General features: G+C 44.3%; 1 protein-coding gene across 1 annotated transcript in view; it reads right to left on the bottom strand.

Moving 5' to 3' along the window:
* Positions 1-2,244: 2,244 nt before the first annotated feature.
* The window catches only part of LOC137355550 (G-protein coupled estrogen receptor 1-like), a 41,765-nt gene continuing 20,433 nt past the window's right edge, over positions 2,245-23,576 (bottom strand). Inside the window, exon 5 of the mRNA XM_068020795.1 lies at positions 2,245-3,140. Coding sequence (XP_067876896.1) covers positions 2,245-3,140 — 896 coding nt within the window. The remainder of the gene's footprint in view (positions 3,141-23,576) is intronic.

The raw sequence follows: 23,576 nt of genomic DNA, 5'->3' as shown, positions 1-23,576 counted from the left end.
AAATAATGGGAAAACTTGCCACATGCTCAAAAAATAAATCTCTAAACCAGCCATGGGCTGATAGAATGCTGCAATATTGATTGAAATTAAAAACAACAGTAAAAATACAAATTAATATGTAAGAAGTCAAAAAATAAAATAAATGGTAAAAATAAGAGTTTAACAAAAACATTCAAGACTTGAAAATCCTCTATATTTGTAAAATAGTTACGTGCATGTACTTTTTACTGATTTTTTGGGGGCTTTTGCAATGTAGTTGATGCTGTCATGTTGAAAAACATTTAAGCAAAATTCAATTTCAGGATTTATCTTAACTTGCTTTTACTTTAAAGCTTGATAACTTCGACACATATTTGTAATGATCACAATTTATGGTGGCATGATTTCTGTTAGTTACATCCTTTCTTATTCTGCAAATAGACATTTCGCTTCATCAAATTTACATAATGTGGTTTTAAAATATTCCTTCTATTCATATCTTTCCTTGCAGTTGCAGATGTCTAAACAACATCAGAAAGAGAGACGGATTCTCCTGCAACCTTGGTGAGTATTTAAAAGGTTATTCGAAATCGGGTGTCCCATCAACTATTTTGTGAACTATTTTCTAGATAACTGTAGCTGCTAATCATGTTATTTATCTATAACAGATTTTTTTTGGTTGGTTTGGTTAATCGTCTTCATTCTCTTCTATGTGTGCTGGCACATGAGGCAACCCATTTGTTCCATATCCAGGAGATTGTACTCTGCATTGTTTCTGGAAGAGAACCCCTTCTTATGCTGTTAGCCTAAGTCATAGCCCCAGAAGCACAGACTAGATACAAAGGGCAGGAGAGTGGGAGGCCTGGTGGGTGTTTACCACTCTCCCTCCATCAGACATAAGCACCTCACTGGATGTCAACTTGGTATTCAGAAGCCAGAGCTCTGATCTCCTGCTTGCTGGCACTATGATTCTGATTCACTCTAATTAACGTGTGCACCTCAATGGAAGTGGAGCTCTGATCTCCTCTCACTGGGGTTGGCTGCAGTGGGACGGAATCCCATAACCACCTAATTCAGAGGCAGGAATGTACGGCTGTGCCAAAACTCACTCTGACTTTCCAAAAGCAAAATACTGCAGAAGTCGGAAATTTGAACTGAAAGCAGAAAATTCTGGAAATACTCAGCAAGTCAGGCAGCAGAGAAATAAAGATAACTTTTCAGGTTGATGGCCATTTATCAGAGCTAGTAAAAGTTAGATCTGTAACAGGATTGAAGAGGCAGAAAAATGGGGATGTGGAGGAAAGAGCAAAAGGGAAGGTCTATGATAGAGTGGATGGTATGAGTGATGCAATGACAAAAAGGATATTTGTGCAAGGCAAAAGAGAGTGGTATGGGGCAAGCAAAGAAAAAAAATTTGATTTAGAGGGCAAAAGAACCAAAGTGGACATGAAGGAAAACGTTTTATTACACAACAAGTGGTTAAGATCTGGAATGCACTGCCTGAGAATGTGGTGGAGACAGATTTAATGATGGCTTTCAAAAAGAAATTGGATATCTGAAGAGAAAAAAGTCTGCAGGGCGACAGGGAAAAGGCAGAGAAGTGGAAGTAGTTGAACTGCTCCTGCAGAGAGCTGGTACAGACATGATGGGCCGAATGGACTCCTTCTGTGCTGCAACCATTCTATGACTGTATGATTCTTCTCTCATCTTCCTGCTGCTGCCATTATTGTTGTTGCTTTAGTTTCTGTTTTGGTTGCTGGGGATACCGTCGGTGGGCAGGTCTCCTGGTCATGCTATCCTCTTGCTTTTCTCTGCTCCAATGTGTGACCGTGGTGGGCGTGTCAATGGATGGCAGGCCCTGCCCATCTCCATTGTGCAATTATCATGGGGAACATGGCTCACCACTGACTATTACGATAGTGACAGGACCCACCCCTGCTCTGACACCATAGTTACAGGCCCTGACCCGCTCTGTTAACATAGTGACAGGCCCCACCCCTGCCCTGTCACCATAGCTACAGGACCCACCCCTGCTCTGTCATCATAGCTACAAGCCCCACCCGTGCTCTGACACCATAGTTACAGGACCTGATCGCTGTGTCACCATAGTGACAGGCCCCGCCCCACGCTCTGCCACCACAGATACAGGCCCCTCCCCTGCTCTTTCAGCGCAGTGACAGGCCCCCATCCCCACCCACACCACTGCTGCAAATGTGGAATGAACTCATAAAATGCTGGAAATAGTCAGTGATTCAGTTCTTCGTATCATTGAATGAATGTAACAATTGGAGTAAAGGGTTTTTTCAGCACATTCCTCAACTGCTCTCTGAACTTAGTCTGGGTCACTGCATAAATCCCAGTGTTTGTGCAGCAACTCAGGAGCTGGAGCATGTAGCCTGCTTCCATCACAGCACCAATTAGGTAACTAGATTTGGTCAAAACCCGTATTCGCCACCATATCAAAAATGCCGTTAACAATGCCCATAACAGTATGAAATTGGCCGAGATAAATAACAGTAAAATGATAGATTTTCTTCGGCTCTCCATCTCTGGGTCTCTGCGACTGTCCCCAGTACTGTGAGTCTGGAGTCTCCTGCGCCCTCTGCGGCTCACTAAAATGTGTCTGATGGTGAAAGCATTCAGCAGCATAATAACCACAAACGGGACACCTGGGGTGAGAATGTAATGGAGGAATTCGATTGCTCCCCAGACCAGAGAGAACATACCATGGAATGTTCGAGGGCAAAACCAGGGGGCATTCCACATCCAATACTGATCTGTGAACATAAAATACCAGAAAATGTTCTTTAAACAGCTCAACACAGTCACTGTTCCCAGAACCACAGCTGCTGTTTTCTCGGTGCAATATTTAGTTTTCAGCTTCTGGCAACAAATGGCCACAAATCGATCAAAGGTGAAAGTAACGGTGAACCAGACAGAACAGTCTGTTGCTGCAAACAGCAGGACAGCATGGATATTACACATACGGATAGACCACAGGAAATGAAAATGTTCCCGAAAAACAATTGGAATGTGCCTCAATATCAGGTCGAGGATAACGACCAGTAGATCTGCCATTGCCATGGCCACCAGGTAGCGAGTGACACATTTGGAGAGACCGCACTTTCCCCGGGACATGATCACAATCGTCAGCAAGTTAGCTGTGAGGAAGGGAAATAAACAGGGAAATTATACATCAGACTGGGAGTAAAGTTCCCAGTTTGATTGAGGACTTACTGAGATTTACAAATGTGTTACTGTATCCAGTGGTGTATTGAAATTATTGGACTTGAAAGAACCAATGGGAAGGTCTGTGATCCAGTGGATGGCAGGATAGATAAATGATAAAGTTTGTTCCTGAAATTGTTGAACTCAATGTTGATCATAATCGTCTCCCTCCCTCCTTTAACTGCCTGGCATAAAAACTGTTACATCACTGAGCACTCCCAGTTCTGACAAAGGGACATTGACATGAAACATTAACTCTATTTCTCTCTCCACTGATGCTGCCCGACCTGCTGAGTATTTCCAACACCTTTCTGCTTATATTTCAGATTTGCAGCATCTGCAGTAATTTGTTTTTGTGCAGAAAGTTAAGTGTTGGACTGACTGAGAGATTCCCTCACCTCTGACAGGCAGCACCGAATTCAATTACTTCAAAATAACGATTGGAAATGAGTCCACTGAAAATTCAATGAAACAAATAATCCCAATTGTCACTAAGTTAATTATAGACAAGGGAAATTATGAGAGAAATTATACTTCAGGTTGGGAAACAATCCTAACTTCTCCAATTTATCTTCATAACTAAAGTTCCTCATTCCTGGAACCATTCTCGTGAATCTTTTCTAAACTTTCTCCAATGCTTTCACATTCTTCCGAAGGTGTGGTGCTCAGAACTGGACACAAAACTCCACCTGAGGCTGATCCAGTATTTTATGCAAGTTTAACATAACCTCCTTGCTCTTATTCTCTATGCCCCTCTTAATAAAGCCCAGTATAATGTATGCTTTATTAACTGCTCTCTCAACCTGTCCTGCCACCTTCAATGACTTATGCACATTTATCCCCGGGTCCCTTTTCTCCTGCACCCCTGTGGGAGTTGTACCCTTTGTTTTATCTTGTCTCTCCATGTTCATCCTACCAAAATGAATCACCTTATACTTCTCTGCATTGAACTTCATCTGCCACATGTCCGCCCATTCCTCCAACCTGTCTATGTCATTTTGAAGATCTACGCTATCTTCCTCACAGTTCACAATGGTTCAAAGTTTTGTCTCACCTACAAACTTTGAAACTGTGCCCTGTACACCAAGGTCCAGGTCATTAATATATCACAGGAAAAGCAAGGGTCCCATCACTGACCCCCTGGGAAACTCCATTACAAACCTTCCTCCAGCCCAAAAAACATCCATTGACCACTACTCTCTGTTTCCTGTCACTCAGCCAATTTCGTATCCAAGTTGCAACTTCCCGTTAATTCCATGAGCTCTCACCTTGCTCACAAGTTTGTTGTGTGACGCTGTATCAAAGGCCTTTTCGAAGTCCATGTACACCACATCAACAGCATTACCCTCATTAACCCTCTCTGCTATCTCATCAGCAAACTCCAACAAATTAGTTCAACACGATTTTTCCCTGAATAAACCTGTGCTGCCTTTCCTTAATTAACCCATATTAGTCCCAGTGAGTGTTAATTTTGTCCTGAATTATTGTTTCTAGAATTTTCACCACCATTGAATTAAACTGACTGTCCTGTAGTTGCTGGGCTTATCTTTTCAACATTTTTTGAACAAGGGTGTAACATTTGCAATTCTCCAGTCCTTTGGCACCAACTCTGGATCTAAGGAATTCTGAAAAATTATGGCCAGTGACTCTGCAATTTCCACTCTCACTTCCCTCCGTATCCTTGGATGCATTTCCTCTGGTCCTGGAGCTTTATCAAATTTAATTCCTGACAGTCTCTTCAATACTGCCTCCTTATCAATTTTAAATCCTTCTAGTGTATGAATTACCTCCTCTTTCTTCTTGGCCTGAGTAGCATCTCTTTCCCAGGTAAATGTAGGTGTAAAGCATTCATTTACATACAGAAGTAAGACAATATTAACTAGGAGCAGGAGCAGGCTATTTGGCTCTTCAAGCCTGTACTATCATTCTATAAGATCATGGCTGAATTGTTTGTGGACACTGTTCCACTTTCCTGCCTACCCACAAAACCTTTTGACACCCTTGTTTGTCAAGAATCTGTCTAACCTCTGCCTGTAAAAAAAGCATTCAATGACCCTGCCTCCACCACTGTCTGGGGAAGAGAGTTCCACAGACTCACAACCCTCTGGGAGAAAAAATTCTCATCATCTCTATAAATGGGAGAGACCTTATTTTTAACCTGTGCCCCCTCGTTTCAGGCTCTCCTTCAAGGGGACACATCCTTTCAACATCCACCCTGTCAAGTCTCCTCAGGATCTAATACGTTTCAATAAGATCAGTTCTCATCCTTCCAAACTCCAATAAATACAGACCCAACTTCTCCAGACTTTCCTTATAAGATAACCCTGTCATCCCAGGAATCATCGAGTGAGCCTTCTCTGAACTGCTTCCAATGCAATTATATTCTTTTCTAAGCACGGGGACCAAACTGTACACAATACTCCAGATGTGGTCTCACCAATGCCCTGTACAACTGTAGGAAAACATCTCTATCTTTGTATTCCATTCCCCTTACAATAACAACATTGCATTTTCCTTCTTAATCACTTGATGTACCTGCATACTAGCTTTTTGTGTTTCGTGTATTCGGACACCCAGATCCCTCTGTATCTCAGAGTTCCACATTCTCTCTCCATTTAAATGTTATGTTGTTTTTCTATTTTTCCAGCCAAAGTGGGCAAGTTCACACTTTGCGACATTATACTCCATCTGCCAAATCTTTACCAATTCACTTAACCTTTCTATATCCCTTTGCAGACTTTTTATGTCCTCTTCACAACTTACTGTCCTACCAATTTTTTCATATCATCAGCAAATTTAGCAACTGTACAGTCTGTCCCTTCATCCAAGTCTTTGATATAGATTGTAAATAGTTGAGGCCCCAGCACTGATCCTTGTGGCATTTAATACCTCAGCTATACCTCCTGCCTTCATGCATAAATCCCCTTTTTGGTCCCTAAATGTCTGCACTCCTGCTTTTACTATTTATATGCTTAGAGAAGACTTTGAGATTTTCTTTTATGTTAGCTGATAGTCTCATTTCACACTCTCTCTTTGCATCTCTTATTTGCTTTTTTACTTCCCCTCTGAACCTCCTATATTCAGCCTGGTTCTTTGTTTTTTGTCCATCTGTCATCTCTCATTCTTTTACTTAATCTCTATCTCGATCTCATCAAGGGAGCTATGATTTGTTTGCCTTACCTTTCCCTTTCGTAGAAATGGACCTTCACTGTGGCTGAACTAACTCTTCTTTGAAGAATTCATCGTTCAGGTACCATTTTTCCTGCCAAACTTTGATTCTAATTTATCTGACCCAGATCCATTCTCACCACATTGAAGTTACTTCCATCCAGTTAATTATTCTTGCTCTGAATTGTTCTTTATCCTTTTCCATAGCCAACCTAAATCTAATGATACAATGATCACTCTCCCCTAAATGTTCTCCTGCTGACACTTGATCCACTTGGCCCACATTATTCCCAAGAACCAGGTCTAGCAGTGCCTCCCCTCTCATTGGACTGGAAACATACTGCTGTCAAAAACTTTTCTGAACACACTCCAGGAACTTTTGCCCCTCTCTACCATTTACACAACTATTATCCCAGTCTATATTCAGAAAATTAAAGTCCCCCATTATAACTGCTCGATATTTCTTGCACCTCTCATACAGGAATAGCATACAGGGCTACGGGCCAAGTGCATGAATATGAGATTAGAATAGTTGGGTGCCATATGGCTGGCACAGACATGATAGGCCGAAGAGCCTGTTTCTGTGCTGTATAACTCTATGACTTTTTGACTCTCTGTACTTTCCTTGTATATTTGTTCCTCCACATCGTCCCTGCACGAGCAATGTAATTGCACATTTCTGTTCCTTATCTCTCGCCAAATAGATTCTGGGTCTGGCTTTGACCCCTCTGGGACACCCTCACTCTCCAGCACTGCAATGTTCTCCATAATCGATATTGCCACCCCTCCCTTATTCTTCCTTTCCCATCTTGGCAGAATATCTTGTATCAGAGTCTATCTTGCTTGCTGATCGGTTTTCCACTTTGGATACTGGTCAGAGTGATGGTTCCTCGGGGGACTGCAGCCACAACAAAGTCCGTGGCACCATGGATGGCTCAGCTGCACAGGAAGGGAGGAACAAGAGTGTAAGAGCAATAGTGATAGGGAATTCGATAGTCAGGGGATTAGGCAGGTGTTTCTGAGGCAGTAAATGTGACTTCAGGATGGTCTTTTTCCTCCCTGGTGCCAGGGTCAAATATGTCATGGAGCGGCTGCATAACATCTTGGGGGAGGGTGAACAGCCAGAAGTCATGGTCCACATTGGTACCAAAAACATCGGTAGGAATAAGGATGAGGTCCTGAAAGCAGCTTTTAGGGAATTAGGAAGGAAATTAAAAAGCAGGACCTCCAAAGCAGTAATATTTGGATTATACCCAGTGCCATGTGCTGGTGAGCATAGGAATAGGAAGATTGATCGATTGAACATGTGGCTAGAGAATTGGCGTAGGAGGGAGGACATCAGATTTCTGAGGCATTGAGGCTGGTTCTGGGGCAGGTAGGACCTGTACAAGATGTACGGGATACATCTTCACAGGACCAGAACTAATATCCTCGCAGGGAGATTTGCCAGTGCTGTTGGGGAGGGTTTAAACCAGCTTATCAGGAGGATGTGAACCTGAGGGGTAGCTCAAATTGGAAGGAAGTAAAGCTGATAACAGGAGGTAGAAAAGCAGCAAGTGACATTAGAAGGTAGGCGAAACAAAGGTGAGCATCAACGAGGATTAGAATGCAGAATGTCAAGAAGACAAGGTTAAGGACACTCTACCTGAATGCAGGCAGCATTTGCAACAAGGTAGATGAGTTAAAGGCCCAAATAGAGGTAAATGGGTATGATCTAATTGCCATAATGGAAACGTGGTTACAGGGTGACCAAGACTGGGAACTGAATATTCAAGGATATTCGACATTTAGGAAGGACAGGCAAAAAGCAAAAGGAGGTGGTGTTGCACTGATAATAAGGGATGGGATCAGTACATTAGTAAGGGAGGATGTAGGATCGGAAGAGCAGAATGTAGAATCTGTTTGGGTGGAGCTAAGAAACAGGAAGGGGCAGCAAACATTGGTAAGAGTTGTTTATAGGCCACTGAGCAGTAGTGGTAGTGTGGGGCAAGGTATTATTCAGGAGAAGAGAAAAGCATGTGGCAGGGGTAATAGAGTAATCATGGGTGACTTAAATCTGCATCTAGGCTGGGCAAACCTAATGCTGTGGAGGATGGGTTTCTGGACTGTGCCAGGAATGGTTTTTTATAGCAGATTGTTGAGGGACTGATGAGAAAACAGGCTATTTTATATTTAAAATTATATAATGAGAAAGGCTAATTAATAATCTTGTCATAAAAGAACTTTTCGGGATGAGTGACCATAATATGATAGAATTTTACATTATGCTGGAAAGTGAGGTAGTTCAATCTGAAGCCAGGGTGTTAAATTTGAACAAAGGAAATTATGAAGGTATGAGGGGCAAATTGGCTGAGATGGATTGGGAAAATACATTAAAAGGTATGACAGAACATAGGCAAAGGATAGTCTTTAAAGAAATATTACATAGTTTACAGCAACTAAACATTCCTTCAAGGCACAAAAACCCCAAAAATAAAGGCAGTCAACCGTGGATAACAAAGGCAGTTAAGGATTGTCTTTGATTAAAAGGAAAGGCCTATAAAGTTGCCAGAAATAATAGTAAGCCTGAGGAATGGGAGGATTTTAGAATACAGCAAAGGAGGACAAAGAGACTGATAAAGAAAGGGAAAATAAAAATGAACATAAGCAAGCAAAAATATAAAAACGGACTGTAAAACCTTCTACAGGTATGCGAAAAGGAAACACTTGGTGAAGACAAATGTGGGTTCATTACAGACAAAGTCAGGAGAATTTATAATGGGGAATGGAGAAATTGCAGAGAAGTGAAATGATTATTTTGTGTTTGTCTTCACTGAGGAAGATGCAAGAAATCTCCCAGGATTAGAGATCCAAGATTTAAGGAAGAATGAGGAATTGAAGGAAATTGGTATTAGCAAGGAGGTTGTATTGGAGAAATTAATGGGGCTGAAGGTTGAAAAATACCCAGGACTTGATATTCCACATCCCAGAGTGTTGAAAGAGGTAGCTATGGAGGTCATGGATGGATAGGTGTTCATCTTCCAAAATTCGATAGAATCTGGAGAGGTTCCTGCAGATTGGAAGGTTGCAAATGTTAGCCCCTGATTTAAAAAGGGAGGGAGAGATAAAACAGGGAATTGAAAAATTGACACTTGGAAAATAATGATCTGATTGGGCATTTATTGGGATTTATGAATGGGAAATCATGTTTGCCGAACTTGTTGGAATTCTTTGAGCGTGTTACGAACAGAACTGATAAAGGGGAATTCGGTGGACATGATATACTTGGATTTTCAGAAGGCTTTTGATAAAGACCCCACAGGCGGTTGGTTAGCAAAATTAAACCACATGGCATAGGAGGTAATATACTGGCATGGAATAAGGATTGGTTAAGAGGCAGAAAACAGAGAGTAGAAATAAACAGGTTATTCTCGCATTGGCAGGCTGTGACCAGTGAGGTACCACAGGGATCAGTGCTTGGGCCCTAGCTGTTCACATTATTTGGATGTGGGGACCAAATGTCATATTTCCAAGTTCACGGATGACACAAAACTAGGTGGTAATGTGTGTTGTGAAGAAGAAGCAAAGCGGCTTCTAGGGGATTTGGAAAGTGAGTGGACAAGAATGGGCAGATGGAATACAATGTGGAAAAATATGAGGTTATCCACTTTGGTAGGAGGAATAGATGTGCAGAGTATTTATTAAATGGTAAGAGATTAGAAAGTGTAGATGCACAAAGCGACATGGGTGTTCTTTTCAATAAGTCACTGAAAGCTAACATGCAGGTGCAACAAGCAATTGTGGTATGTTAGCTTTTATCGGTAGAGGATTTGAGTACAGGAGTAGTGAGGTCTTGCTTCAATTGTATAGAACCTTGGTTAGACCGCACATGGAGTATTATGTGCAGTTTCAGTCCCTTTACCTTATGAAGGATGTTATTGCCACAGAGGGAGTACAATGAAGGTTCACCAGACTTGTTCCCGGGATGATGGGACTGTCCTGTGAAGAGAGACTGGGGAAACTGAGCATGTATTCTCAAGACTTTCAAAGAATGAGAGGTGATCTCATTGAAACCTACAAAATACTTAAAGGGATAACAGGGTAGATACAGGTAACATGTTTCCCCTGGTTGGGGAATCTAGAACCAGGCAACACCATTTCAAAATAAGGGAGAAGCCACTTAGGTCCGAGATGAGGAGCAATTTCTTTCCTCAGAGGGTTGTGAATCTTTGCAGTTCTATACCCCAAAGGCCTATGGAAGCTCAGTCATTGAGTCTGTTTAAAGCAGAGATTGACAGATTTTTAAAATATAAATGACATAAAGGAAGATGGGGATAGTGTGGGAAAAAGGCATTGAAGTGGATGATCAACCATTGTCATACTGAAAGGCCTACTCCTACTCCGATGTTCCAATGTAACTGTCCAAGAATATTTAATAACCAGCACTACCCTTTTTGGAGCCAGGTCTCTGTCATAGCCACAACATCATATTTCTGCATGGCAATGTTCACCTGTAACTCACCAATCTTATTGGTGACCCTTTGTGTATTCACACACATGCACGATAACCCTGATTCAGACTTTATTACTTTACCATTACTCTGATCCCACCTAATAATTTACTTCTCCCTAGTCAAGTGCTATCTATCTCTCCCAGTATTCTGTGCACCTGGTTAGACCTCTCTGATATTAGTTCCTGGTTCCCAGAACCCTGCCAAGTTAGTTTCAACCCTCCCCAATAGAACCAGACAATCACCCTGCAAGTAAGTTGAGCTATAAAGTACTTACCTCGTGATTCGGCGGATGCGGACATGGGGACTGCTGCGTAAGTGAACTTATATATTCGGGCAGTGGTGAAACTGGAAACACAACACGTGTAGTGTCTCCCACCCATCCTCCTCCTCTAACCAAAAAAAAGACTCTTAGATTAGATTAGATATACAGCACTGAAACAGGCCCTTCGGCCCACTGAGTCTGAGCCGAACATCAACCACCCATTTATACTAATCCTGCACTAATCCCATATTCCTACCAAACATCCCCACCTGTCCCTATATTTTCCCTACCACCTACCTATACTAGTGGCAATTTATAATGGCCAATTTACCTATCAACCTGCAAGTCTTTTGGCTTGTGGGAGGAAACCGGAGCACCCGGAGAAAACCCACGCAGACACAGGGAGAACTTGCAAACTCCACACAGGCAGTACCCGGAATCGAACCCGGGTCCCTAGAGCTGTGAGGCTGCGGTGCGAACCACTGCGCCACTGTGCCGCCCCTTCGGATCATTCGGGAGGCAGAGTGGGTGATAGAGAGCAGTTATAGGGAAGTAGTGACACCTAAATTACAGGATAAAGGTAGCTGGGACACCGTCAGGGGAGGGAAAGGGAATAGGCGCACAGTGTAGGGATCCCCTGTGGCCGTTCCCCTCAATAATAAGTATACCGTTTTGGATACGGTTGGGGGGGGGGGGGGGGGGGGGGGGACCTACCAGGGGAAAGCCACAGCAACCAGGTCTCTGGCACTGAGCCTGGCTCTGTGGCTCAGAAGGGAAGGGGGGAGAATAGGAGAGCGACAGTGATAGGAGATTCAATGGTTAGAGGAACAGACAGGAGATTCTGTGGTCGCGAACGAGACTCCCGGTTGGTATGTTGCCTCCCGGGTGCCAGGGTCAGGGATGTCTCGGATCGAGTCTACAGGATTCTTAAGGGGGAGGGGGAGCAGCCAGAAGTCGTGGTACACATCGGTACCAATGACATAGCTAGGAAAAGGGATGCAGACCTGAAAAGCGAATATAGGGAGTTAGGTTGGAAGCTAAAAGGCAGGACGAGCAGCGTAGTAATCTCAGGATTGATACCGGTGCCACGTGCTAGTGAGGCTAGAAACAGAGAGCGAGTGCAGCTGAACAACTACAGAACTGGTGTAGGAGGGAGGGCTTCAGATATGTGGATCATTGGGATACCTTCTGGGGAAGGTGGGACCTGTACAAGAAGGATGGGTTGCATCTGAACTGGAGGGGCACCAATATCCTGGGCGGAAGGTTTGCTAGAGCTCATCGGGAGGGTTTAAACTAGTTTGGTAGGGGGATGGGAACCGGAGCTACGGATCAGTGGATGGGGTAGCTGTTGAACAGGCAGATACAGAGTGCAGAGAGTCTGTGAGGAAGGTTAGACAGTTGACAGGGCAAAGTTGCAGCCAGTATGATGGGTTGAAGTGTGTCTATTTTAACGCAAGAAGTGTCAGGAATAAGGGTGATGAACATAGAGCATGGATCAGTACTTGGAGCTACGATGTTGTGGCCATTACGGAGACTTGGATATCACAGGGGCAGAATTGGATGTTGGAAGTTCTGGGGTTTTGATGTTTCAAAAGGAATATGGAGGGAGGTAAAAGAGGTGGGGGAGTGGCATTGTATTCAGGGATAGTATCACAGCTGCAGAAAGGGAGGTCGTCGAGGAGGGTTTGTCTACTGAGTCAGTATGGGTGGAAGTCAGAAACAGGAAAGGAGCAGTCACTTTATTGGGAGTTTTCTATAGACCCCCCCAATAGCAACAGAGACACGGAGGAACAGATTGGGAGGCAGATTTTGGAAAGGTGCAGAAGTAACAGGGTTGTTGTCATGGGTGACTTCAACTTCCCTAATATTGATTGGAACCTCCTTAATGCAAATAGTTTGGATGGAGCAGATTTTGTCAGGTGTGTCCAGGAAGGTTTCCTGACTCAATATGTAGATAGGCCGACTAGAGGGGAGACTATGTTGGATTTGATGCTTGGCAATGAATCAGGCCAGGTGACAGATCTCTCGGTGGGAGAGCATTTCGGTGATAGTGATCACAACTCCCTGACCTTTACTATCGTCATGGAGAGGGATAGGAGCAGACGGGATGGTAAAATATTGAATTGGGAGAGGGGGAATTACAATGCTATTAGGCAGGAACTGGGGAGCTTAAATTGGGAACAGATGTTCTCAGGGAAATGCACGACAGAAATGTGGAGGTTGTTTAGGGAGCACTTGCTGCGACTGCTGGATAGGTTTGTCCCGATGAGGCAAGGAAGGGATGGTAGGGTGAAGAAACCTTGGATGACAAGAGATGTGGAACAGCTAGTTAAGAGGAAGAAGGAAGCTTACTTAAGGTTGAGGAAGCACGGATCAAACAGGGCTCTAGAGGGTTACAAGGTAGCCAGGAAGTAACGGAAGAATGAACTTAGGAGAGCTAGAAGGGGACATGAAAAAGTCTTGGCGGGTAGGATTAAGGAAAATCCCAAGGCGTTCTACACTTATGTGAGGAACAAGAGGATGGCCAGAGTGAGGGTAGGGCCGATCATTGATAGTGGAGGGAACTTGTGCCTGGAGTCGAAGGAGGTAGGGGAGGTCCTTAATGAATACTTTGCTTCAGTATTCAATAGTGAGAGGGACCCTGTCGTTTGTGAGGACAGCGTGAAACAGGCTGATATGCTCGAACAGGTTGATGTTAAGAAGGAGGATGTGCTGGAAATTTTGAAAGACATGAGGATAGATAAGTCCCCGGGGCCAGACGGAATATACCCAAGGTTTTTACGGGAAGCGAGGGAAGTAATTGCCGCGCCTTTGGCGATGATCTTTGCGTCCTCACTGTCCAATGGAGTAGTACCAGATGATTGGAGGGTTGCAAATGTCATTCCCTTGTTCAAGAAAGGGAATAGGGATAACCCTGGGAATTACAGACCAGTCAGTCTTACGTCGGTGGTGGGCAAATTATTGGAGAGGATTCTGAGAGACAGGATTTATGATTGTTTGGAAAAGCATAGTTTGATTAGAGACAGTCAGCATGGCTTTGTGAGGGGCAGGTCATGCCTCACAAGCCTTATTGAATTATTTGAGGATGTGACAAAACACATTGCTGAATGAAGAGCAGTGGATGTGGTATATATGGATTTTAGCAAAGCGTTGGATAAGGTTCCCCATGGTAGGCTCATTCAGAAAGTAAGGAGGCATGGGATACAGGGAAATTTGGCTGTCTGGATACAGAATTGGCTGACCCATAGAAGACAGAGGGTGGTAGTGGATGGAAAGTATTCAGCCTGGAGCTCGGTGACCAGTGGTGTTCCGCAGGGATCTGTTCTGGGACCTCTGCTCTTTGTGATTTTTATAAATGACTTGGGTGAGGAAGTGGAAGGCTGGGTTAATAAGTTTGCCGATGACACAAAGGTTGCTGGAGTTGTGGATAGTGTGGAAGGCTGTTGTAGGTTGCAACGGGACATTGACAGGATGCAGAGCTGGGCTGAGAAATGGCAGATGGAGTTGAACCTGGAAAAGTATGATGTGATTCATTTTGGAAGGTCGAATTTGAATGCAGAATACAGGTTTAAAGATAGGATTCTTGGCAGTGTGGAGGAACAGAGGGATCTTGGGGTCTATGTCCATAGATCGCTCAAAGTTGCCACCCAAGTTGATAGGGTTGTTAAGAAGGCGTATGGTGTGTTGGCTTTCATTAACAGGGGGATTGAGTTTAAGAGCCGCGAGGTTATGCTGCAGCTCTATAAGGCCCTGGTTCGACCACACTTGGAATATTGTGTTCAGTTCTGGTCGCCTCATTATAGGAAGGATGTGGAAGCTTCAGAGAGGTTGCAGAGGAGATTTACCAGGATGCTGCCTGGAGTGGAGGGCATGTCTTATAAAGAAAGGTTGACGGAGCCAGGGCTTTTCTCATTGGAGCGAAGAAGGATGAGAGGTGACTTGATAGAGGGGTACAAGATGATGAGAGGCATAGATAGAGTGGATAGCCAGAGAGTTTTTCCCAGGGCAGAATGGGCTATCTCCAGGGGGCATAATTTTAAGGTGATTGGAGGAAGGTTTCGGGGAGATGTCAGAGGTAGGTTCTTTACACAGAGAGTGGTGGGTGCGTGGAATGCACTGCCAGCGGTGGTAGTAGAAGCAGATACATTAGGGACATTTAAGCAACTCTTGGATAGGTAAATGGATGATAGTAGAATGAAGGGTATGTAGGTAGTTTGATCTTAGAGTAGGTTAAAGGGTCGGCACAACATCGTGGGCCGAAGGACTTGTACTGTGCTGTACTGTTCAATGTTCTATGTTCTATGTTCTAAACTCAGTCCTGGCTTCATTTAAGTGCAGCCCCTCTGACCTGTACAGGTACCATTCCCCAGACCCGGTCCCAATGTCCCAGGAATCCAAAGCCCTCCCTCCTGCACCATCTTTCCAGCCTCACATTCATCTGCTTTATGCTCCTATTTCGATACTCGTGCGTGGCACTGGGAGTAATCTGGAGATTACTACTTTTGAGGCCCTGCTTGCTAATTTGCTACCTCGCTCTCGAAATTCTGACTTCAGAACTACATCTCCCTTTCTGCCTTTTGGGATTGATACGAATGTGGATCATGACTGCTGACAGTTCACCCTCCCCCCTCAGGGTGCTCTGCAGCAGGGAGGCAAAAAACCATCCTGGATTCATGTGTGTGGCTGCAGAAGCGCCTGTCTATTCCCCGTACTATCGAATTCCCTATCACTATTGCTCTCACTGTCTTCCTTGTGTGCACCCATCCCCTTCCCACCCCTGTAAAGCTGAACCATCCGTGGTGCCATGGCCTTGGCTCTGGCTGCGATCCCCAGATGAACAATCAGTCTCATCAGTATTCAGAAATGAATACTGGTTGGAGAGTGAGAAGCATTCGGGGACTCCTGCACTACCTGCCTGTTTCTTCTTGACTGTCTGGTGGTCAATGATTCCCTCTCTCCGTGCATATGCTTAAGCTGCAGGTGACCACATCTATAAACGTGCTATCCACGAAACTCTCAACCTCACAGATGCACCGTATTGACGCCAGCTGCTGCTCAAGTTCTGAAACCCGGAGCTCAAGCTGCTGCAACTGGCGACAGGACATCCTGCTGCAGACGGGTTAAATTAATCACCATGATTGGACTTGGAAATTGAATAAATATAGGGATTTCAACTGGAATCAGGAGTGGATTGAGAAGTAAGTAAAGTATGAGAATTAATTTAACATGAGAAGTAACAGCTTTAGAACAGATCAGCAACCCAGTAAATATTGAAGAGGCATCCAGACTTCAGGAGGTCTTCAATCAGCTTTGTGCTGAATCGCTGTTGCCCGGACTGGAGGGAGGTTATGCAGTGGTGTTCCCAGGGTTCAGTACTAGGACAGATCCGGCCAAATGGGATCAATACAAAAACCAGCAAAGGGCCACAAAGCAGCTTATTAGAGCAACTAAAAGAGATTATGAAAGGAAACTTGCATGGGAGATCAAAATCAATAAGAAGAAATGTTATAGTTACATAAAGGGAAAGCGGGTGATCAAGAGCAATGTAGACCCACTAAAAGCTGAAAATGGAGATATTGTCATTGTCATTGATAATGGGGAAATGGCAGACATGTTGAACAATTACTTTGCCTCAGTATTTACAGTTGAAAAGGAGGATAACTTGCCGGAAGTCCTGAAAAAATTAATAGCCGAAAGGGGACAGGGACTTAATACAATTAACGTAATTAAATCATCAATAACAAGGAAATTAATGGAACTAAAGAGTGAGAAATCCCCAGGACCTGACGGTTTCCATCCGAGGGTGTTAAAGGAAGTAGGGGAGCACATTGTAGATGCCCTAACTATAGTCTTTCAGAGTTCCCTAGATTCAGGACTGGTCCCTCTGGATTGGAAAGTTACACATGTCACTCCACTTTTTAAGGGTGAAAGGGGGAACGAAGGAAATTACAGACCAGTTAGCCTGACATCTGTTTGCTGGAGTCTATAATCAAGGATAGGGTGACTGAACACCTCGAAAAATTTCAGTTAATCAGGGACAGCCAGCATGGATTCATAATGGGAAGGTCAGGCTTGACAAATCTCACAGAATTTTTTGAAGAGGTGGCTAAGGTAGTGGACAGGGAAATGTCTATGGATGTTATTTATATGAACTTCCAGAAGGCATTTGATAAAGTCCCACATAAGAGACTGTTAACTCCGGTAGAAGCCCATGGAGTTGAAGTCAAATTATTGACATGGTTAGGAAGTTGGTTGAGTTGTAGGCGATAAAGAGTAGGGATAATGGGTAAGTACTCCGATTGACAGGATGTGACTGGTGGTGTCCCACAAGGATCTGTGTTGGGGCCTCAATTATTCACATTATTCATTAACGACTTGGATGATGGCATAGTAAGTCATAAATGCAAATTTACAAAGTTAGGCGGCATTGTAGACAGTCTAGATGATAGCATAAAATTGCAAAGAGATATTGACAGACTAGGTGAGTGGGCAAAACTGTGGCAGATGGATTTCAATGTGGGCAAGTGTGAGGTTATCCATTTTGGACCATAAAAGGATAGAGCAGGGTACTTTCTAAATGGGAAGAGGTTAAATACAGTGGATGTCCAAAGAGACTTGGGGGTTCAGTAGCATAGATCTTTAAAATGCCACAAGCAAGTGCAGAAAATAATCAAAAAGGCTAATGGAATGCTAGCCTTTAAATCTAGAGGATTGGAGTATAAAGACACAGAGGTTATGCTGCAGCTGTACAAAACCCTGGTTAGACCCCACTTGGCGTACTGTGAGCAGTTCTGGGCACCACACCTTAGGAAGGATATATTGGCCTTGGAGGGAGTGCAACGTAGGTTTACAAGAATGATACCTGGACTACAGGGGTTAAGGTCCGAGGAGATATTGCACAAATTAGGCCTGTTTTCACTAGAATTTAGAAGGTTAAGAGGTGATCTGATCAAAGTCTTCAAGATATTAACAGCAAAAGACAGGCTAGATAAAGATAAACTATTTCCACTGGCTGGAGATTCTAAAACTAGGGGGCATAGTCTAAAAATTAGGACCAGACCATTCAGGAGAGATGTTAGGAAGCACTTCTTCACACAAAGGGTGGTAGAGGTTTGGAACTCTTTCCCACAAACAGCAGTTGAAGCGAGAACAGTTGTTAATTTTAAATCTGAGATAGATTTTTGTTCAGCAAAGATATAAAGAGATATGGACCAAAGGAGTTAGGCTGCAGATCAGCCATGATCTCATTGAATGGCGGGAGAGGCTCGAGGGGCTGAATGGTCTACTCCTGTTCCTATCTTCCTATGTTCCAATGACCACTGCTATCTCTGATATACATTAACAATTGAGACTGCGGGGAACACAATATTGAAATTTGCAGAAGTTATAAAGCTTAAATGTATCATGAAAAGTGAGGAAGAAATAGAGGGTAGAATATGGGAGACCAGCCAGGAGTGCATTGGAATAATCTGGAGGTAACAAAGACATAAATGAGGGTTTTAGCAGCAGATAAGGTGTATTACAGGCAAATTCGGGAAATGTTGCGGAGGTGAATATATGCGATCTTAGTGATGGTGCGAAAATGTGGTCTGGAGCTCATCTCAGTTATGACCCCAAGGTTGTGAACAGTCTTATTTATTCTTTCCTGCGATGTGGGCATCGCTGGCAAAAAGGCAAACATAAGTGTGCTGTTAAGATTTTAAATCTACAGAATCAGTGTTTCAAATTGTAGTGTTGTTAGTAGTGTTTTGATTTGTTTAACTATTGTACAGTAAAGCTTCAGCTTAAAATGTGAAATCTTCAGGAGTAATTCCTTCAGTAATAATTATTATCTGAATGGCGATAGATTGGGAAAGGGGGAGGTGCAGCGAGGCCTGGGTGTCCTTGTGCAGCAGCTGCTGAAAGCAAGCAAACAGGTGCAGTCGGCAGTTAAGAAGGCAAATGGTATTTTGGCCTTCATAGCGAGAGGATTCGAGTACAGGAGCAAGGATGTCTTGCTGCAATTATACAAGGCCTTGGTGAGACTACATCTGGAATATTGTGTGCAGTTTTGGTCTCCTTATCTGAGGAAGCATATTCTTGCTAAGGAGGGAGTGCAGCGAAGGTTCACCAGACTGATTCCTGGGATGGCAGGACTGACGTATGAAGAGAGATTGGGTCAATTCGGCTTGTATTCGCTAGAGTTTAGAAGAATGAGAGAGGATCTGATAGAAACCTACAAAATCCTAACAGGACTGGATAGACTAGATGCAGGAAGGATGTTCCTAATGGCGGGGGAGTCCAGGATGAGTCACAATTTAAGGATAAGGAGTAAGCCATTTAGGACTGGGATGAGGAGAGATTTCTTCACCCAGAGAGTGTTGAACCTGTGGAATTCTCTACCGCGGAAAGCAGTTGAGGCCAAATCATTAAATATATTCAAGAAAGAGTTCGATATAGTTCTTGGGGCTAATGGGATCAAGGGATACGGGGAGAAAGTGGGAAAGGCTACTGTGTTTGGATGAACAGCCATGATCTTATTGAATGGTGGAGCAGGCATGGAGGGCCGAATGGCCTACTCCTGCTCCTATTTTTCTATGTTTCTAGCTGGGAATTCTACTTTCTCTTTTTGAAAGTTAATGGTCTCTAACAGATCACAAAAATATTTGAAGAAGAAAGAACTGCAAGGTTAGGGGGAAACCCCAAAGAGTGGGGCTGACTGGATTGCTCTTTGAAAAAGCTAGCACTGTCTTGATGGGCAGAATGATCTCCTTCGTTGCCGTGCTATTCTATGATTCTATGATTGCTCCTGCCTGTACTTTCACGATCTTCATTTCAATTCAAAAGGTGTTTGATGATTTACCACAGAACAGATTGTTACCAATATTGGGACACATGATATTAAAGGACCAATAGCAGCAGGGCTCAGAAACTGGCTCAGCAAAAGATAGCAGAGATTAGTGGAGAATGGCTGTTTCTCAGGCTGGAAGGAAGTACATAGTGGGATTCCCCAGGGTCAGTGTTTGCACCACTGCTTTTTTGGTCCATGTTACTGACAAGCATTTGAATACATGGGGATAATTTTGAAGTTTTCAGATAGCACAGAAGTCAGAAATGTTAATAACAGTCAGAAGGATATTAACAGACTTTAGGAGCGCAGGAACTGACTGGTGAAATGGGCAGGCACGTGGCAGATACAATTTAACAGAGTGAAGTTTAAAGTGATACATTTTGGCAGCAAGTATGAGGAAAGGCAATAGAAACTAAAGGTTACAATTTAATGTGGGTGCAGGAACAGAGAGACCCGGGGAATATTTACACTGATCTTTGAAGGTAGCAGGAGAAGTTGTGAAGGATGTGGGAAAAAGCATGCCGTGTCCTTGGCTTTACAAACGGATACATAGGAAGGAATGCTAATTTTTTTTTATACATCACTGGTTAGTCCCAGCTGGAGTATTTTGTCCAAGTCTGAGCACCACACTTTGGTAAAGATGACAAGGACTTAGTGAAGATGCAAAGGTGATTTACTGGAATTGTACTAGCAATCTGTGGCTTCAGTTACGCAGAGCAATTGAAAAAGCTGGGATTGTTTTCCTGAAAGCAGTGAAGTATGGGGAGATTTATTATAGAAGCTCAAAATTATGAAGGGTTTTGATCGAGTAATTAAGGCGAAAATGTTTCCAATGTCATAAAGTTTGGTATTAAGAAGACACAGATTGAAGGTAATTGGCAAAGAATCAGAGGTGAAATGAGGATATTTTTCTTGCATGGCGGCTTGTTGGAAATCTCGACCTGAAAACATGGTCGAAGCAATTCCAATAATATCTTTCAAAAGGGACTTTAACAAATACTGGAAAGGAAAAATTGCAGTAGTCTGAGGAAAGGGGGAGGTGACTGGAACCGATTAGATAGCTCTTTTAAAGAGACAGTACTGATACAATGGGCCAAATAGCCTCCTTCTGTTCTGCATGAGTAAGCGAGAGAATGAAGAGCGAGAGAGAGTGAGGGACAGGATGAAAGAGAGAAAGGAAATTAGAGACAGAGAGACAGAGAGGTTTGTTCTGCTTTTCAGGCAAAGGGCTCAACCCGCAATCTGTCTGTGCCCATTCCGGTTGAGGAGGCTACATGCAAATTTCATGCTGCGTCCTCATTTCCATGAACTCTACATACTGCTCAGTGTGATACAAACTGCTGTCTGCCTACATGCTCAACAGGGGCCTAACTGCATGCGAGGCTTGCACGTGTTTCAGCCAGCCTCCAGCTCTTAAAGACAGTCTGTCCCTCTTAATGACAAGCTGCACAGAATCACAGGAGGCTGCTGCTGCTGACTGTGAATGCTGCAGTTGGAGACGAGGCAAAAGGAATATTTGGGCAGAGAAAGGGCTTTGTGTTTCATGGATGTGACTCTGGGGGTCACAATCAGGGAGGTTGACAGGAGGTGAGAAGCCATGTTATGTGGGGTTGGGGGTGGAGACCCTCAAAGGAAGACCCTCTGCAGGGAATGGGAGCAGGTGGTCAGGGAGGTCAATACAAGAATTCTGACCTCGAGAACCTGGCAGAAGAAGTTTAATGAGCTTATGCAGGTGGTTCCTGTCAGTGAATTCATCTCCACATGGCATTGCCGACTCCCAACACTACCAACCCCTCACACTGCTCAATGCACCACACACCAATCACTCACACATCAGCAGTCCATAACACAGGACATTCACATACTCCACCTCACCCTCACATAAGCATCCACTGATGCCAGCCTCATATCCAGCTCTTGCTGCCTCCACATACCTCCAGCTATTCAGCTATGGCAGACACAATGGCCCAAAAACCAGTGCAATACAATCACTGACATTCTGCTCTCTCTCTTAGACGATAAGGTGGCCCATAATCACAGGGAGCAGCAGAAAACTGTCAGTGGCCTGGAAAACCTTCATCCACTGAACCTGGGATCATGGGACAAGCTGTGAAAATGGCATGAGCATCTGGAGTCGCTGACAGCTTTCAGGATGAGGTCATCTTTCTGCCTTATGCCCCTTCTTAACTCACACCTCACCCTCATCCTGCTGTCTGGGATTAATGTGCAACCTGCAGATGGAGGGACCATGGACCTCTTGCCTTCTATCTCACCTCCAATCCCTCACCCTTCCCTTCTGATTTTATACTTTCCAATGATAACCAAAAACTGCCAGCTTCCCAGTCACAGCAGCTCCAGGAGACTGAGAGAGAGCAGCAGCACAGTACTGATGGTGAAACCCCGTCACTTAGTCGGATAGTCACAGCCACCAGCTCAAATATTTACACTGTCTGTGCCATAGAGCCTAGTACAGTGTCGGAATCTGCATGTCGGTGAGTCACTGAGCACGAGTGAGCTGCAGCTTGGCCAGGGGAAAGGATAGTTTGATGGCCAGCACTGGACGGCGAGGTCTCAACTGAGTTATGATACACGAGACTCAGATGAGAAATTTGGGGCAGCAGACAGGAGAACCCGAATGGGCAGACACTCTGAGATACTTTGTACATTGGCAGGTCTCAGACAGTCTGTTGTCACAGTTAAGGAGCAGAGAGGAATCAGGCTCCAACATGGCACAGGGAACTGTGCAGAGCTTGAAGCCCTTTCTTTACTTGTGGAAGTGGCTGCAATCTCCATGACAACACTAGCAGTCCCAACCATGATACAGTGTATGGTGGGCATTGTCTCAGCTTCCACTGCAGCACAGGCGGCAGACACCCAACGTCTCAGTGCTGGAGTGGAAGCTCAGACTGAGGTCATGAGATCTATGCTAGCTGCCATTCAGGATCAGACTGCTGCCATCATGGCTGTGGATCTCAGTGCTCAAAGGGGTTTGCAGACCCTCACAGCAGTCCAGCAATCTGTACTCCAGCAGATTACTAATATTACTGAGGTGCCGCCATGCGGGAGTGGCAGTGACTCTGTGGAGCATGAACCTGCTCTCCTCTCTCAGGATGACAGCATTTGTTCTCCCTTCACTGTCACTCCCTCATTGTCCTTGCTGTTGCCCATCAGCCAGCCCAAACTGATGCTGCCCACAGTGAGGTGGTACAGTCTAAACCCGAGCCGTCAAGGCCCAGAGCTGCTCCAGGGCAAGGCCATCTCCAGTCTCCCCCAGTCAAAGTCAACAGCCTTCTACCCAACCAGGCTGCAGTGACTGGGGAAGGAGTGTGTAGGAACACGAGGCAAGTCAGGGGACCTGAAAGACGGGCATTAAGGGAACATGCAAGGGTGTATAGTTCAGTTCTGTTTGCGTAATTGGATGTGTTATTGGATAAAGCAGTTAATGAGAAGGTTTCTGTTGGTGGTTTTTATTGCAGGATGGTGGCCAAGGGGGCGCTGTGATGGGGCGTCTCAGATGGGTGGAATGCTGGAGAATGGGGGAATCCATAGTAATGAAGGGAAATTGCCATGGGAACCAGAACCTTAGTAAACACTGTCCAACAGCCAATCTGGGTCA

Source organism: Heterodontus francisci, chromosome 43 (assembly GCF_036365525.1).
Source record: "Heterodontus francisci isolate sHetFra1 chromosome 43, sHetFra1.hap1, whole genome shotgun sequence".
NCBI classification, from domain to species: domain Eukaryota; kingdom Metazoa; phylum Chordata; class Chondrichthyes; order Heterodontiformes; family Heterodontidae; genus Heterodontus; species Heterodontus francisci.
Note: the sequence above shows the minus strand (reverse complement) of the source record. Positions and strands in the feature narration are given on the sequence as shown.